The sequence below is a fragment of the Taudactylus pleione genome, unplaced genomic scaffold (assembly GCF_031769625.1).
Source record: "Taudactylus pleione unplaced genomic scaffold, aTauple2 ptg000120l, whole genome shotgun sequence".
Classification (NCBI taxonomy): Eukaryota; Metazoa; Chordata; class Amphibia; order Anura; family Myobatrachidae; genus Taudactylus; species Taudactylus pleione.
In genome coordinates, this window is record NW_028284522.1 from 7,556,369 (window position 1) to 7,570,173 (window position 13,805).

The 13,805-nt window shown below is 39.2% G+C and overlaps 1 protein-coding gene across 1 annotated transcript in view; it reads right to left on the reverse strand.

Annotated features, from left to right (window-relative positions):
* Positions 1-13,805, reverse strand: part of LOC148524212 (ceruloplasmin-like) — an 86,587-nt gene that overhangs the window by 43,814 nt on the left and 28,968 nt on the right. The window contains 2 exon segments of the mRNA XM_088472072.1: positions 4,794-5,002; positions 5,576-5,719. Of these exon segments, the coding sequence (XP_088328198.1) occupies positions 4,794-5,002; positions 5,576-5,719 (353 nt within the window).

The following is a 13,805-nucleotide window of genomic DNA, read 5'->3' on the forward strand; positions in this document are numbered from 1 at the left end:
CGGTGTACCCACCGGGGAGAGGTGGCCTCCCGGCACCGCGTACACTACCGAGCAGCAAGCGTGGGGAGCCGCCTGAGTGAACCTGCAGCCTCCGATCGCGAGCAACTGTGGGGGACGCTGATGTAAACGGGAGATACCCGGCACCGCTGCTCGCTAAAGCAGCGTGCCGCGTGCCTCCTCCCAATGCCGGGGACTTACCTGTCTCACCCTAGAGGGCACCGCTCCTTCCCCTGCCAGCTCTGTTCGTCCCAAACGTGTAGCTTGATTGTAGTTCCACTGACGTGACCAGATGGATGCCTCGTGATTGTCCCAGGTGATTCAGTCCCGATCAGTCTTTTTGCAGTGTGCACACTTGGTCTGAAGGGTGTTGGTAGACAAACTAAAATCTCTTGATGTGGGGATGAACTCCAACACGTTTCTACCTTTCAGGCCTTTATCAAGGAGTGAGTTGTGTTGTTATTCCTGGAGTTAAATAGGGAAGGGCCCTCTTTCTGATAGGTCATAGCACAATGGGAGGGTCTTAATGATCTTATGTAAAAAAGCAGGGAAAAAGAGCTTAATAAGTTGATCTGACCTAAAACATAGACCATAACCGATCACATGTGGCAAATAGGAATCCAATAAATTGAATAAGAAAAAATTAAAATAAAATAGAATAAAATAAAATAAAATAAAAAGGGCAAAATGAAATTAAAAATAAAATAAATTAAATATAGAAATAAAATAAAATACAAAGGTAATAATCAATAGCAATTCTGACCAGTCTAATAGACCCAGCAGACTATTCTATCAAACTGGAGTACTCAATTCTGGATATCTGAGAAAAAATCCCCTAATATGGCATATGTTCTAAATCCAAAGTCCCCAATAGTAACAATGTTACGTGGCTAATGAGTGCTGTCACCTACGTATATCATACAGAGGTGTAAAAAAATAAAAATAAAAATAAATATAAAAATGAAAATAGAAATAGAAATAAATTGATGTTTCTTGTGGTTATGGGTTCATGCCATATTATAGTGTCCTAAGCTCCTTAGTAGTGTATATGAGCATAGAATTAGGGGAGAGTGACGAGCAGAGGACTACAGATTACGGATCCACCTAATCATATTAATACTATGCCATATACCTAAAAAGGTCATATGGTATCATGGTAAATGCAATGGTGGTTAATATTGTATAATGAAGATGTTGATAGTGAAATCATCATTTTATGTAGTATATACTATTAAATTTCGGGCAGTAAATAACGTCATCATGCCTTTTACTAAACTGACTATAATAAGATCTTTAAGTTCTATTCTTACATATGATAGATTTAATCTCATTATCTAAATTGTGTCCTCGAGGGGCGAATGTTTTCAGTTCATATATCCATTCTAGCTCTTTGGTGTTAATCATGTGATCAAAATCGCCACCTCTCCAATTGTGTTTTACTTATTCCAAACCTATGAATTTGAGTGATTTTGGATTACTATTGTGATGGATTAAGAAATGATTTGATAAATTGTGCTCCTCCACTCCTCTCTTAATGTTTCTGATATGTTCACTAATTCGGATTTTTAAAGGTCTAATAGTCCTCCCTACGTACTGTTTCTTACAGGTATACTCTAATAAGTAAATGACCCCTTTGGTATTAGAGTGTACCTGTAAGAAACAGTACGTAGGGAGGAACAAGTAAAACACAATTGGAGAGGTGGCGATTTTGATCACATGATTATCACCAAAGAGCTAGAATGGATATATGAACTCAAAACATTCACCCCTCGAGGACACAATTTAGATAACGAGATTAAATCTATCATATGTAAGAATAGAACTTAAAGATCTTATTATAGTCAGTTTAGTAAAAGGCACGATTTGCACTAAGGCAGACTGTCCTCTATGGAAACACTCTAAAGACCAAAGCATATGTCGCTGTGTGAACTGATCCATACTAATTACGGTGATTAAAACTATAAGTGGAATTAATTATATTGGATAAGACTGTAACTGGAATGTATTAATGCTTTTTCCTATATGAGAGGAAAGATATACTATCTGTTTCCATTACTTAATTAGCGCTGTGTGGAGCTGGAGCATATATGGCTATATAAAAATTGTATTCACTGTATGTAATAGACACCTATTACAGGGGTGAATCTCTTCTCTTCTGTACATACAAGCCAACTTACATATTTTTTTACCAGTTGGTATTTTATAAAAAAAAAATTTTGTGTGTCTATATATTTATTTATTATTTTTATCTTTTCATTATGTCAGATTTATTGAAATTTTTTTTTAACTGTGTTAATAAATTGCTATATCCTTTTCATTAGCGCTCTTTGTCTGATAAATTGATAATAACCATTAATAACACTGATTACTAGTGTTATGAGATGTATATTAATTGATGTTATACTCAGATTATTTATGTTTCTAACTAAGTAGGAATCACAGATTATTCACTATTAGGAGCAGCTTTTTTCTTTTTCTTTTTTTCAGTATTTTATTATTGCTAAACCATCATTACAAGTTGTGAGCGCCCGAATTCTATATAGTCTGTGCATATACATACTATATTGGTATTGATAGAATAGTCTGCTGGGTCTATTAGACTGGTCAGAATTGCTATTGTTTATTAACTTTGTATTTTATTTTTATATTTAATTTATTTTATTTTTAATTTCATTTTGCCCTTTTTATTTTATTTTATTTTATTCTATTTTATTTTCATTTATTCTTATTCAATTTATTGGATTCCTATTTGCCTCATGTGATCGGATATGGTCTATGTTTTAGGTCAGATCAACTTATTAAGCTCTTTTTCCCTGCTTTTTTACATAAGATCATTAAGACCCTCCCACTGTGCTATGACCTATCAGAAAGAGGGCCCTTCCCTATTTAACTCCAGGAATAACAACACAACTCACTCCTTGATAAAGGCCTGAAAGGTAGAAACGCGTTGGTGTTCATCCCCACATAAGGAGATTTTAGTACTATTTTGTCTACCAACACCCTTCAGACCAAGTGTGCACACTGCAAAAAGACTGATCGGGACTGAATCACCTGGGACAATCACGAGGCATCCATCCGGTCACGTGACACATCAGTGGAACTACAATCAAGCTACATGTTTGGGATGAACAGAGCCGACAGGGGAAGGAGCGGTGCCCTCTAGGGTGAGACAGGTAAGTCCCCGGCATTGGGAGGAGGCACGCGGCACGCTGCTTTAGCGAGTGGCGGTGCCGGGTATCTCCCGTTTACACATCAGCGTCCCCCACAGTTGCTCGTGATCGGAGGCTGCAGGTTCACTCAGGCGGCTCCCCACGCTTGTTGCTGGGTAGTGTACGTGGTGCCGGGAGGCCACCTCTCCCCGGTGGGCACACCGTACTCTTAGCCCTGAGAAGACTATCCTGGGCATCACAATATCCATACTATAACATTTTGATAGCAGGATGCCGCTTATATACTACACCAGACTATTTATAACATTATTCCACTTGACTTTGTACTCTATATTCAGAGTGGATTGAATCCCATATTGTCAGTCCGATCACATATCCACACCAGTCCCCATTTCCCATTCCCCCCTTTTTTCTTCTTTCCCTGGACGGAAAGTACACCAATCTTTTTGCATGTGCAGCATTTCTGGCTTTTTATGGTTTAGCCTTTTTCTAATAAATAAATTCCTTTATATCAATATTGCATTGGTTTGGTAGGGTTTTTCTGTTTATCTGGATATTATATTACCATTGGGATTGGATATGTGTTTAATGTCACATTTGGTGCATAAATACCATTTATATTTCTGATCTATTTTAGCTGAGCACAGTTTACTTCTCTTTTGGGGAGTAGGGTTAGTTTTACTTACCTTAATCCCCTGTTGGGATCTTCACTCCTGCCGGTCTTCCGGCATTGGGATTTGAACCGCCGGCCATAGGGCCGGCGGTCATTCATACTGATTCCGTGGGGCGCTACCTTGCCACTGTGTTTGACCACCACAGTTCTGCACAGAAGTGACCCTAGTATACACTGCATATTGCCACTATCAATACATGACCGGCTGGTCTCCTGTATGCTTCGCTGCATCTTTGGTACCTACTGGTGTCATCATGAGTACAGCTGTACAATCTGTGCACTGCAATAAACCCAAGCTCCTGTTTAAGTCTATCTACCTGATGTGCCTCAAATACTTCTTTTCACTGGTATTTACTATTTATCACCTTTGAACATCACAAAATAGTATGTACATATCACCAATTTCACAGTGGGTGAAGGGCAACTAGAAATGTACTTCTCTGTTGGATTACAGTTGAATGGTCCAAATTGTGCACCGTTTAAAGTACAGGACAAGACCATTTTAGAACTGGTGCAGAATTCAATTCTACTCCCCTTTAGCTAATTTCCAAATTCTCTCTCCCTGAAAAATTTAATTTCTTTTTTGCACTGCTCACCAAAACTAGAAGCACCTATGAGCCTACCTTTTGCCTTCACTCTACCCAACATCTGTCAGCTAATGCCAAATTCTGTAAACACGCCCAACCTGCTCCACAACCCCAGACTATTTTGCAGACATCATGGCATATCTACCATTTTGGGCTTCATAATAGAGATCCTACATAATTAACTTTATTTTCAGTCTAACCACATCTGAAAGTATCGACCCTCCATCAGAGTGATACGGTCCATGAGGTAAGCTACTGATCCTACAGATTGCAGACACATATATTATCTATCAAACTAAGCCACAAACCACTGTACTGAATGGGACACTTTTACAAATTTAGGATAAATAAAAATACACTACTTACCTGTGTGTTGTTAATTAAGCTCTTACACACTAACAAAGGACCCACAAGACCAGCATTTGTATCTCTGACTACATCGACCGATGAGTAGTAAAGCCATGGCAAGCAATTAAGATCATGAATGGTAGATCCCACGCTGTCTGGTACATCCCACTCGTATGTAAATGTATCTCCCGGGGCCACATGGGAAGCACGGGACTGTGTATTCGGCTCTGTTTTGGTCAGAATGTAAGTCAGCATATTACACATAATGATTGAGGGTTTATGAATGCGTAAAAATATCACATGGATAACTGGTGGCTCGTAGGTCTGACTACAATTTGATTTACACCTAGTGCAGCACAAAATCACAAAACTAACTGTTGACTTTGCAAGCCTGAGATTTCAGTGGTCAAAGGGATGTTTACTGGGCATCATAGAGAGAGGAGCAGGACTTTTGTAGGTGCTATCAGCCAAAATATTTAGTACTAGTTTTTAAGTCATGTTAATGTCCTATGAAGACGTACAAAACTAGATGCACAAAAAGCCTTTATTATAGTGTGTTCCTGGTTAAATTAAATTAAAGTAATGTAATAATGACAAAGCTCACATGTGAAAGACAGGAAAGGGGAGTGTTTATTAGCCCACGTCACAGCGATAATATTGAATGTTTGATTATTTGTTATAGGAAAAAAAGAAAAACAAAATCAGATATCACAGTGTTCTCATTACTAAGCCAATGATTTATGTCTTGTGGAAATCTAGGAGGTAACTTATAGCTTTGTATCTAAAATGTTTTCATTCACCTTCATTGTTGCCTGTTTTGTAGACAGCGCCTTCCATGTCTTTTGTGTAGCTTACTCCATGGGCCTGAATACTGTATGGGCGGCTTGCATTGTTCTTAAATGTGACCTTGATGAAATCTCCTACCTTTGCCAAAATGACTGGCCCTAATAATAAAAACATAAACATTTATATATGTCATGCAATCAAGCAAATAAGAAAAGTATATAGTAACAATATAAATTAGCATATTAGCCTTTCTCTTTCCAAATATGAATTCTGTGTAAAATGGACCTAGTTCTAAAAATATGTTTTAAATATATTACGGTAAGGGGTTAACTGTCACTGATTATAGGGATATAATGTCACGAAGGAGGGGGGCAGCTACAATTATCAGAGTACATAGAGTAGACATACATATTGGTAGTTTGAGTCCCTTGATTTATGGGGTGATGTGGTGGTGAACGGATGTGCTGGATAAGTCCCATACAAGAGTCACTGGTTTTCTAGAAGACATCTTAAAATTTGGCTATAGGTAACTCCTGGATTTGTCATTTAATCCATTTCTTAGTGAAATAGGTGAAATCAGGAGGCGTATCACATCATCATCCTCTGTGTAATGGCCTGATTCACAGTGACAGCACTGCATTATAGGGGGTAGAGCCATGATGATACGATTTGCATTGCTCGGCGCTGGCCACCTGTGTCTTCCCTCGGAAACTCATGGAGGGGATATAACTTAAGCCAGTATGGCTTAAGTGAATTTAACCTATAATTCTTATGGCATTTTATACTATGTATACTATAGTACAGTCCACTTTGAACTGGAACAGGGCAACTCTTGAGACTCGATATTTGTTAACAATTAAACCTTGTTTCTCTATTTTTTTACATGACCAACTTTTCTACTTTTAAGGTGTTATATATAAAGAAGAATATATATATATATATATATATATATAATTAAATGGATTTAATATGGAGCGCCTGAAAGTGCTAAGTGCCTTGTGCAAATAAATAATGAATTAATTGAGTAATTGAGGGTATATTTCAACGGGAAGCAATTGGGAAGCCGACTGCCTAAATACCGGCAGCCGGCTTCCCGACTGTCTTATCCTGGCATGGGTGACCGGCGCCCGGCATCACGATCGTAGTGATGCCGGGCGCTGCGAGCGGACAGCCGCGGGGGGAAGGGTTAGGTTTAGGGCTCCCGGGGGGGATTTAGGGTTAGGCACCCCCCCAGGAGGGTTAGGCTAGGGGGAGGGAGGGTTAGGGTTAGGCACCCCCGGGGGGGACTTGGGTTTAGGCAGCGGGGAAGGGGGTGGTTAGGGTTAGGCACTTAGAGGGGGGATTAGGGTTAGGCACTTGGGGGGGAAGTTAGGGTTAGGCACCCCTAAGGAGGGTTAGTGTTAGGGGGGTTAGGTTAGGTTAGCAGATACTTACCTAGCCACGATCGGGATTTCCAGCGCTGTCGGGCTTCCGCTGCTTCGCACTCTGCTCCTGTCGGGCTGCCGCTGACGGGAATCAAACTGCCGGCCATGCGGCCGGCGGTATATCATACCCATTCCTATTTCAACCACTCTCACAATGCAAACTGCAGTGTATATTTGCAATAATCTGTGCAAATTTCATAAAAAAAACATATTAAAAATAAGAATTAGTACTAATAGCAAAATAAAGTTTTCTGGTGCATTTAAAGTGTCATTGGTGCATAAATAAAAATCACAATGATGTGCTGATTTTACTAAAAAATGGTATACTATTTATTTCAAGATTACAACAGTAACTATGCAATAAAGGTTTGCACAGAAAGCATAAACTTGGACAACATCAAGTAAGAAAAATATATAAAAAATATATAAAAAATGGAAAAAAAAACAATTGAAAAATTTTTTTCAAACAAATTATGGAGCTTATCTCAATCTTAAGAAGGTCCTGGAAGGCTGGATTGCACTTTTCCAATGCATTTCATCTATTCTTTAGACTTCTTCAAGGGGATGTCCATTGTGTGCTATGTCCCTGTATTTATTTTATACCCCTTTGCTTGATATGCTGAGTTTAAGGGGCAGGGTTTAGTGTGACATCAGTTCTGGGTACTGGTTATGCTATGTAATGCACTTAGCAATCGATGAGGGTCTATCCACAGGACTAACAACTATAGTTCATACTGTGCCCTTTCCATCAAGGTCCTAGCAAGTAACATTGCCAATCATGTATAAGAAACTGAGCTTTCAAACTACATGTCCAAAGACATCCAGAGGCAGCCATCTTTTCGGATCCCTTATGTTCATTAAGACTCTCTAGTGGCAGTGGCCATTTTGCTGTATCCCATTATGTGTACTTTGGCCATTTTGCTGGATTCATCTCTGTAGATCTGTTGTGCACTCGTTCCCATGGAAATTTAGTGGCAGCCATCTTTTTGGATTCTTTGTACTCATTTGACAATCCATTTTATTCTGTCTTATTGTGATTATTCGGCCAATTTACTGGGTTCTCATTTAGTTCTATTGGCTATTTTGTTATGGCAGATATTTGTATATATGGCAATTCTTAAATAAAAACATGGTTATGACATCTGTATCCTTCCAAGAGTTTTTATTGTGGGATGGTGTATCCTAGATATAAAAATGTGTCTTGTGGTTGATTCCTAGGTATTCAAAAAATAATTTATTTATTATTTATTAACAGTTATTTATATAGCGCACATATATTCCGCAGCGCCTTACAGAGAGTATTTGGCCATTCACATCAGTCCCTGCCCCAGTGGAGCTTACAATATATATTCCCTATCACATGCTCACACACATACACACGAGGGTTAATTTGTGTTGGGAGCCAATTAACCTACCAGTATATAAACAAAGAGAGTTTTGAAGCTCAGAATACAGGAGCACATCAGATATATTACAAATAAAATTGAAAGCCACATTGTTTTCAAAACACTTCATTTGTCACGGCTGCCGACACTTGAGACTCCTGGAAGGAGTCAGGCCTACTGGGCACCATAAACTGAGGTGGCTTTAGGATTGACCTTTTCATGGAATCTCAGTAACACGGAATAAAAGTAAATAGAATTTATTCACAGGCAAAATATATAGCAACGTTTCACATAAAGTCTCAACAACACAGAAGTTCAGATATGCAGTAGTCAATATAGGAGTAAACCCCATATGTAAATAAAGTTTCTGATACTAATGTGGTAGGGAACCCCGAGTCCAATATGAGGCTAAGACCTCAGGATGGTATAAAGGACGTTACTAGGGTTGAGCCCTGTAGTGTGATGAAAATCCGGAACAGGGTTGAGCCCTGCAATGTAGTGAAGATCCGGAACAGGGTTGAGCCGTGAGACATGGTGAAAATCCGAGTCAGGGTTGAGCCCTGTGATGTGAAGTAGGGTTGAGCCCTGTGATGCAGTAAAGATCCGGAGCAGAGTTGAGCCCTGTGATGTAGTAAAAATCCGAAGCAGGGTTGAGCCCCGCGATGTAGTGAGGGTCCAGTGCGGGGGTGAGCCCTACGGTGTGATGGGGATCCGGAGCAGGGTTGAGCCCTGCGATGCACGAAGGGTCCGGCGACGATAACTGTAACGGTGCAGTTGACAACTGTAGTAAAGGTGAGTTCAATGTCCATGGAAGTAGAAGACAACAGGCACAGTAAATAATCCAGCAGGGGATGCAACCACAGCAATGAAGCAGAATAACAATACTTAGGCAATGGCAATGCTGAGCTCTGTATTGTGGCTGGAAACTGGTATCAGAAGTTTAACCTGAACACGGGTAGAAATAAAGCAAAGTCCACAGCAACCCACAGGCACAGCAGGGATCTGGCAGGAGTCCAAGAAAGATCTGAAAGTAACATTGCACAGACACTGAGACACATTTAGTAACAGGCTTTATACTAAGGGTCTGTGATCCGTAGGAAGTTCAGATCTTGTGACACAAATGGAATCAGGTTTGAAATAATAAGCAATCAGAAATCCCACAACCTGACAACACCTATGAGACAAATGATCATTTTAACTCTCTATCCCCTGTATGTGGGGAACGCCAGCAACCAGGATAGCTCCTCCAATTACCACAATGGAACTTTGGCAAATGTAGTTTATCTTTATGTACTGAGATAGTCACAGTCCTGACATTATTTCACATCATGGATCCAATCCAGAAGAACTTCCATTTAAAACTTTCGAACATGTCAAATTGGGAGAAAGGGGAGGCGATTTGAGCAATAAGCTGTCAAAACGGGAGATGTTCTGGATGTTTGAGCTGAACACCCTAACTCCGATGGGTTTTAATGACAACTATGAGATAGCTCCTTTTTTATAAACAAATTGATTTTAAACTCTTTTAGATTTTAAAAAATTTGTTTTAACAAGTCATTTGAAATAATTTTTAAACCTGAACCATTTTAAAAGGATAAACTATGTGCCTACTTCTTCTACAGCCATAGCAATATGTAAATGCCCAATCTTGGAAGCTAAGCATAATTGGGCCTGGTCAGTTTTGGGATGGGGGACCTCCCAAGAAGGTGCTGTAGTCATAATATATGCATATAATAAATCTGGTGTCATAATTGGTAAAAATCTGAGTATTATTTCATCCTTGTTTTTTCAAATTGTAAATCTCCATTATACGAAGATGCGTATATGTGGGGTGATGTAACCAAACATTGACTGTGCTTTTTGTCTTTAATGGACAAGTGTATAGGATATTCATTTGCTTATATCAATTTGAAATATAAAAAGAAATATTATTGGTTCATGATAAGAAAGTCTGTTAGTTATAAAAAAAAACTTATGGTTCTGTGTTGTATTTACGCTGTCTAATAATTATTTTTAAATACCTAGGAATCAACCACGAGACACTTTTTATATCTAGGAAAAACCATCCCAACATAAAAACTCTTGGAAGGATACAGATGTCATAACCATGTTTTTATTGAAGAATTGCCATATATGCAAATATCTGACATAACAAAATGGCCAACAGAACTAAATGATAACCCAGTAAATTGGCCAAAATAATCACAATAGGACATAATAAAACGGATTGTCAAATGAGTGCAAAGAATCCAAAAAGATGGGCGCCGCAAAATTTCCATGGTAACGAGCGTACAACAGATCTACAGAGATGAATCCAGCAAAATGGCCGAAGTACACATAATGGGATACAGCAAAATGTTCACTGCCAGTCAGAGTCTTAATGAACATAAGGGATCCGAAAAGATGGCTGCCGCTGAATGTCTATGGACATGTAGTTTAAAGCTCCGTTTTTTTTATACATGATTGGCAATGTTACTTGCTAGGGCCCTGATGGAAAGGGCACAATATGAACTATAGTTGTTAGGGTCTCCTCATTGCTTGCTATGTGCATTACTTAGCATAACCAGTACCCAGAAGTGATGTCACACTAAAATCCCGCCCCTTAAACTCAAGTAAAGGGGTATAAATACAGGGAAACAGTACACAATGGACATCCCCTTTAAGAAATCTAGAGAATAGACGAAACACATTGGGACAGTGCAATCCAGCCTTCCAGGACCTTCTTAAGATTGAGATAAGCTCCATATTTTCTTCTTTGAAAAAAATTTTTAAATTGTTTTTTTTATTTTTTTTATTTTTATGTCCATTTTTTATATATTTATTTTTCTTACTTGATGTTATCCAAGTTCATGCTTTCTGTGCAAACCTTTATTGCACAGTTACTCTTGTAATCTTGAGAGCAACTATGTTTGACTGACTCTGACGCAGAAGGCATATTATTTACAGCTAAGTTGCAAGAATCATCGGTAGCTGATACAGTAGAACAACTGGTGGCACAGTTTATTAGATTTAAAAAACGTGAAGTGGATTACTACCTCCACGGTGTCTCTCTGACTATTATAGAGATAAATAAAATACCTCGGGGGTTTAGAATAAGGAACATTCCAATGATTGGTCGACATAATCCAGAATTTTGCCGCCGGTGGGAGGCAGTCCTGAATAAGTGTTCCTATGATTTAATATTATTAGTTATAGAAGAGTCACGTAGAGAGTTAACCCTGGTTAAAGAGAAAATCACCAGTTTTGAATCTACACACCTTTCTAACATCATAATTCGCAAGATTGGTGCAAACCAACTGAATGATCAAATTGAGAAATACAGAGCGGATCTGGTCCAATTAAAAAAATCCAAATTACAAACAGTGACTAAAGATTACACTGAATTGAAAGTATACAGCAGGGCTTATAATAGTGGACCCAATCATGATAAGCATCCTAAATTTTGGAGACAAAGGAGATTTCCGTTGGAGACAGACCAGTCTAGTGGAGCAGCCTCGTCCAGTGAGGCGGAATGTGTAGATTGAGCTCAAGCCCCCTGCAGCAGCAAGCCCCCTTTAGGGGTAGCTACGAAAGCCACTCTAGACCTCACCAGAGAACCCGCACCAGGCGCAGAGGTCAGTGGGCAAGACAGGCAAAAAAAGAACTACAATTGGAGACGGTAGTCTTTAATCTATCATCAAGAACGCTTACTGAGATCGAGTTGAAAGTACTCAACAAAGGACTTTCTTTTGTCCCGACTAACTAAAGACCTTGATGTTTTTCAAAACAAGATTGATCTATTTAAATTTGACCGCCATATGAAATTAAAGGAACATTTTGGCTCAACACCAGTGCACATGGAAAAGGGTCCTATATACAAAAAGTCCACGTTTATCCCTCACTCCTCTAAAGTCAATATCAAATGTTATACCCATTACATGGACAATACCATTGAGAATTAGAAAACCAGAATACATAAAACTATTCCTAATCTGACCCACTTGGGAAGACAGGGATTAAATAAACTAGGATCATACCAGAACATCACCCTTATCCGCTGGACGGATGGTTGAGGCATCGTGGTGCAGGATTTGACAGCTTACAAAGCAGAGATATATAGTCAACTGAATGACAGCACACTATAAGAGCTATTACCGGGGGACCCCACCCCAGTATTTAAGAAAGACCTTGATAAATACTGACCCAGGCGGTACAGGACAATATCATCAATCAGTACACTAAAGACGCATTGACACAGCTGTGGCCTAAAATTCCAGTCCTATACACAATTCCAAAGCTCCATAAGAATGCTATCTCTCCACCTGGCAGGCCCATTATAGCGGCACAGGATTCGCTATTTTACAGTATTTTTCAATATTTAGATAATGTTTTACAGCCTCTGATTCGGAATGAAAGTCTTTTCTTAAGGACACCACTTTCATTTTAAAACTACAGGAACTATCACCCCTTAAGGAGCCATACCTGATGTGCACGATAGACGTGTCTAGCCTGTACATGAGCATCCCTCGGGCACAGAGGGTATTGAAGCAGTTCGAGCACATTCTACGTAAATCTGAATATACAGGCCCTCAAATTGATTTTTTTTATTCAATTACTTACCTGGACACTCACAAGGAATAATTTCATCTTCAACAATAAAATTTATATCCAAAGCTTGGGGTGTGCTATGGGATCATGCGTAGCCCCGAGCTTTGCAAACATCTATATATTCTATGGAGGATGAATTATTTTTTGCAGATCCTATGATTTCCCACTCCGTCCTGGGGTACTGCCGATATATTGATGACATCTTCCTGTATTGAAGGGGCACCCAGGATGCATTTCTAGATCTCATCGGGGATATCAAACATGACTGTCCTATTAAATTAACATCGGAAAGCAGTCACATAAATATACACTTTCTGAATGTTTCCATTAATATTTAACAGGATGGCAGGATTCTAACCTCCATGTATTATAAAACACTGATAGAAACACCCTCGTCTCATCTGACAGCCAACATCTTGAGTCATTGAAATTCACTCTCCCGTTCTCCCAATTTTTGAGAGTGGTGAGGATATGCAGTGACCCGATAGAAGCTAAGATACAGATTCAAACCATGCTGTTAAAGTTTCTCAAACTGGGATATCACTATAAATCCCTTATTAAAGCAAGGGATAGGGCACAAGCAGTCTGTCGGAGAGATGTCCTTTTATCCACTCCTCAGAAGGACTCCCAAAATTGTCTTGTTTGGGCCCAGGTATATTCCACAGGCACCATGGAACTTATGAAGGCTGCAAAAAATATGTGGCCCATTATATCCATGGATAAACAGATTCCAGCACTCCTTGGTTCCTCTATATTACCCTCGTACAAACGAGGCAGAAACATCAAGGACATGATAGTACATAATGACATCAGTCACTTTTCTGAAGTGAAACCTAGACATTTTTTGA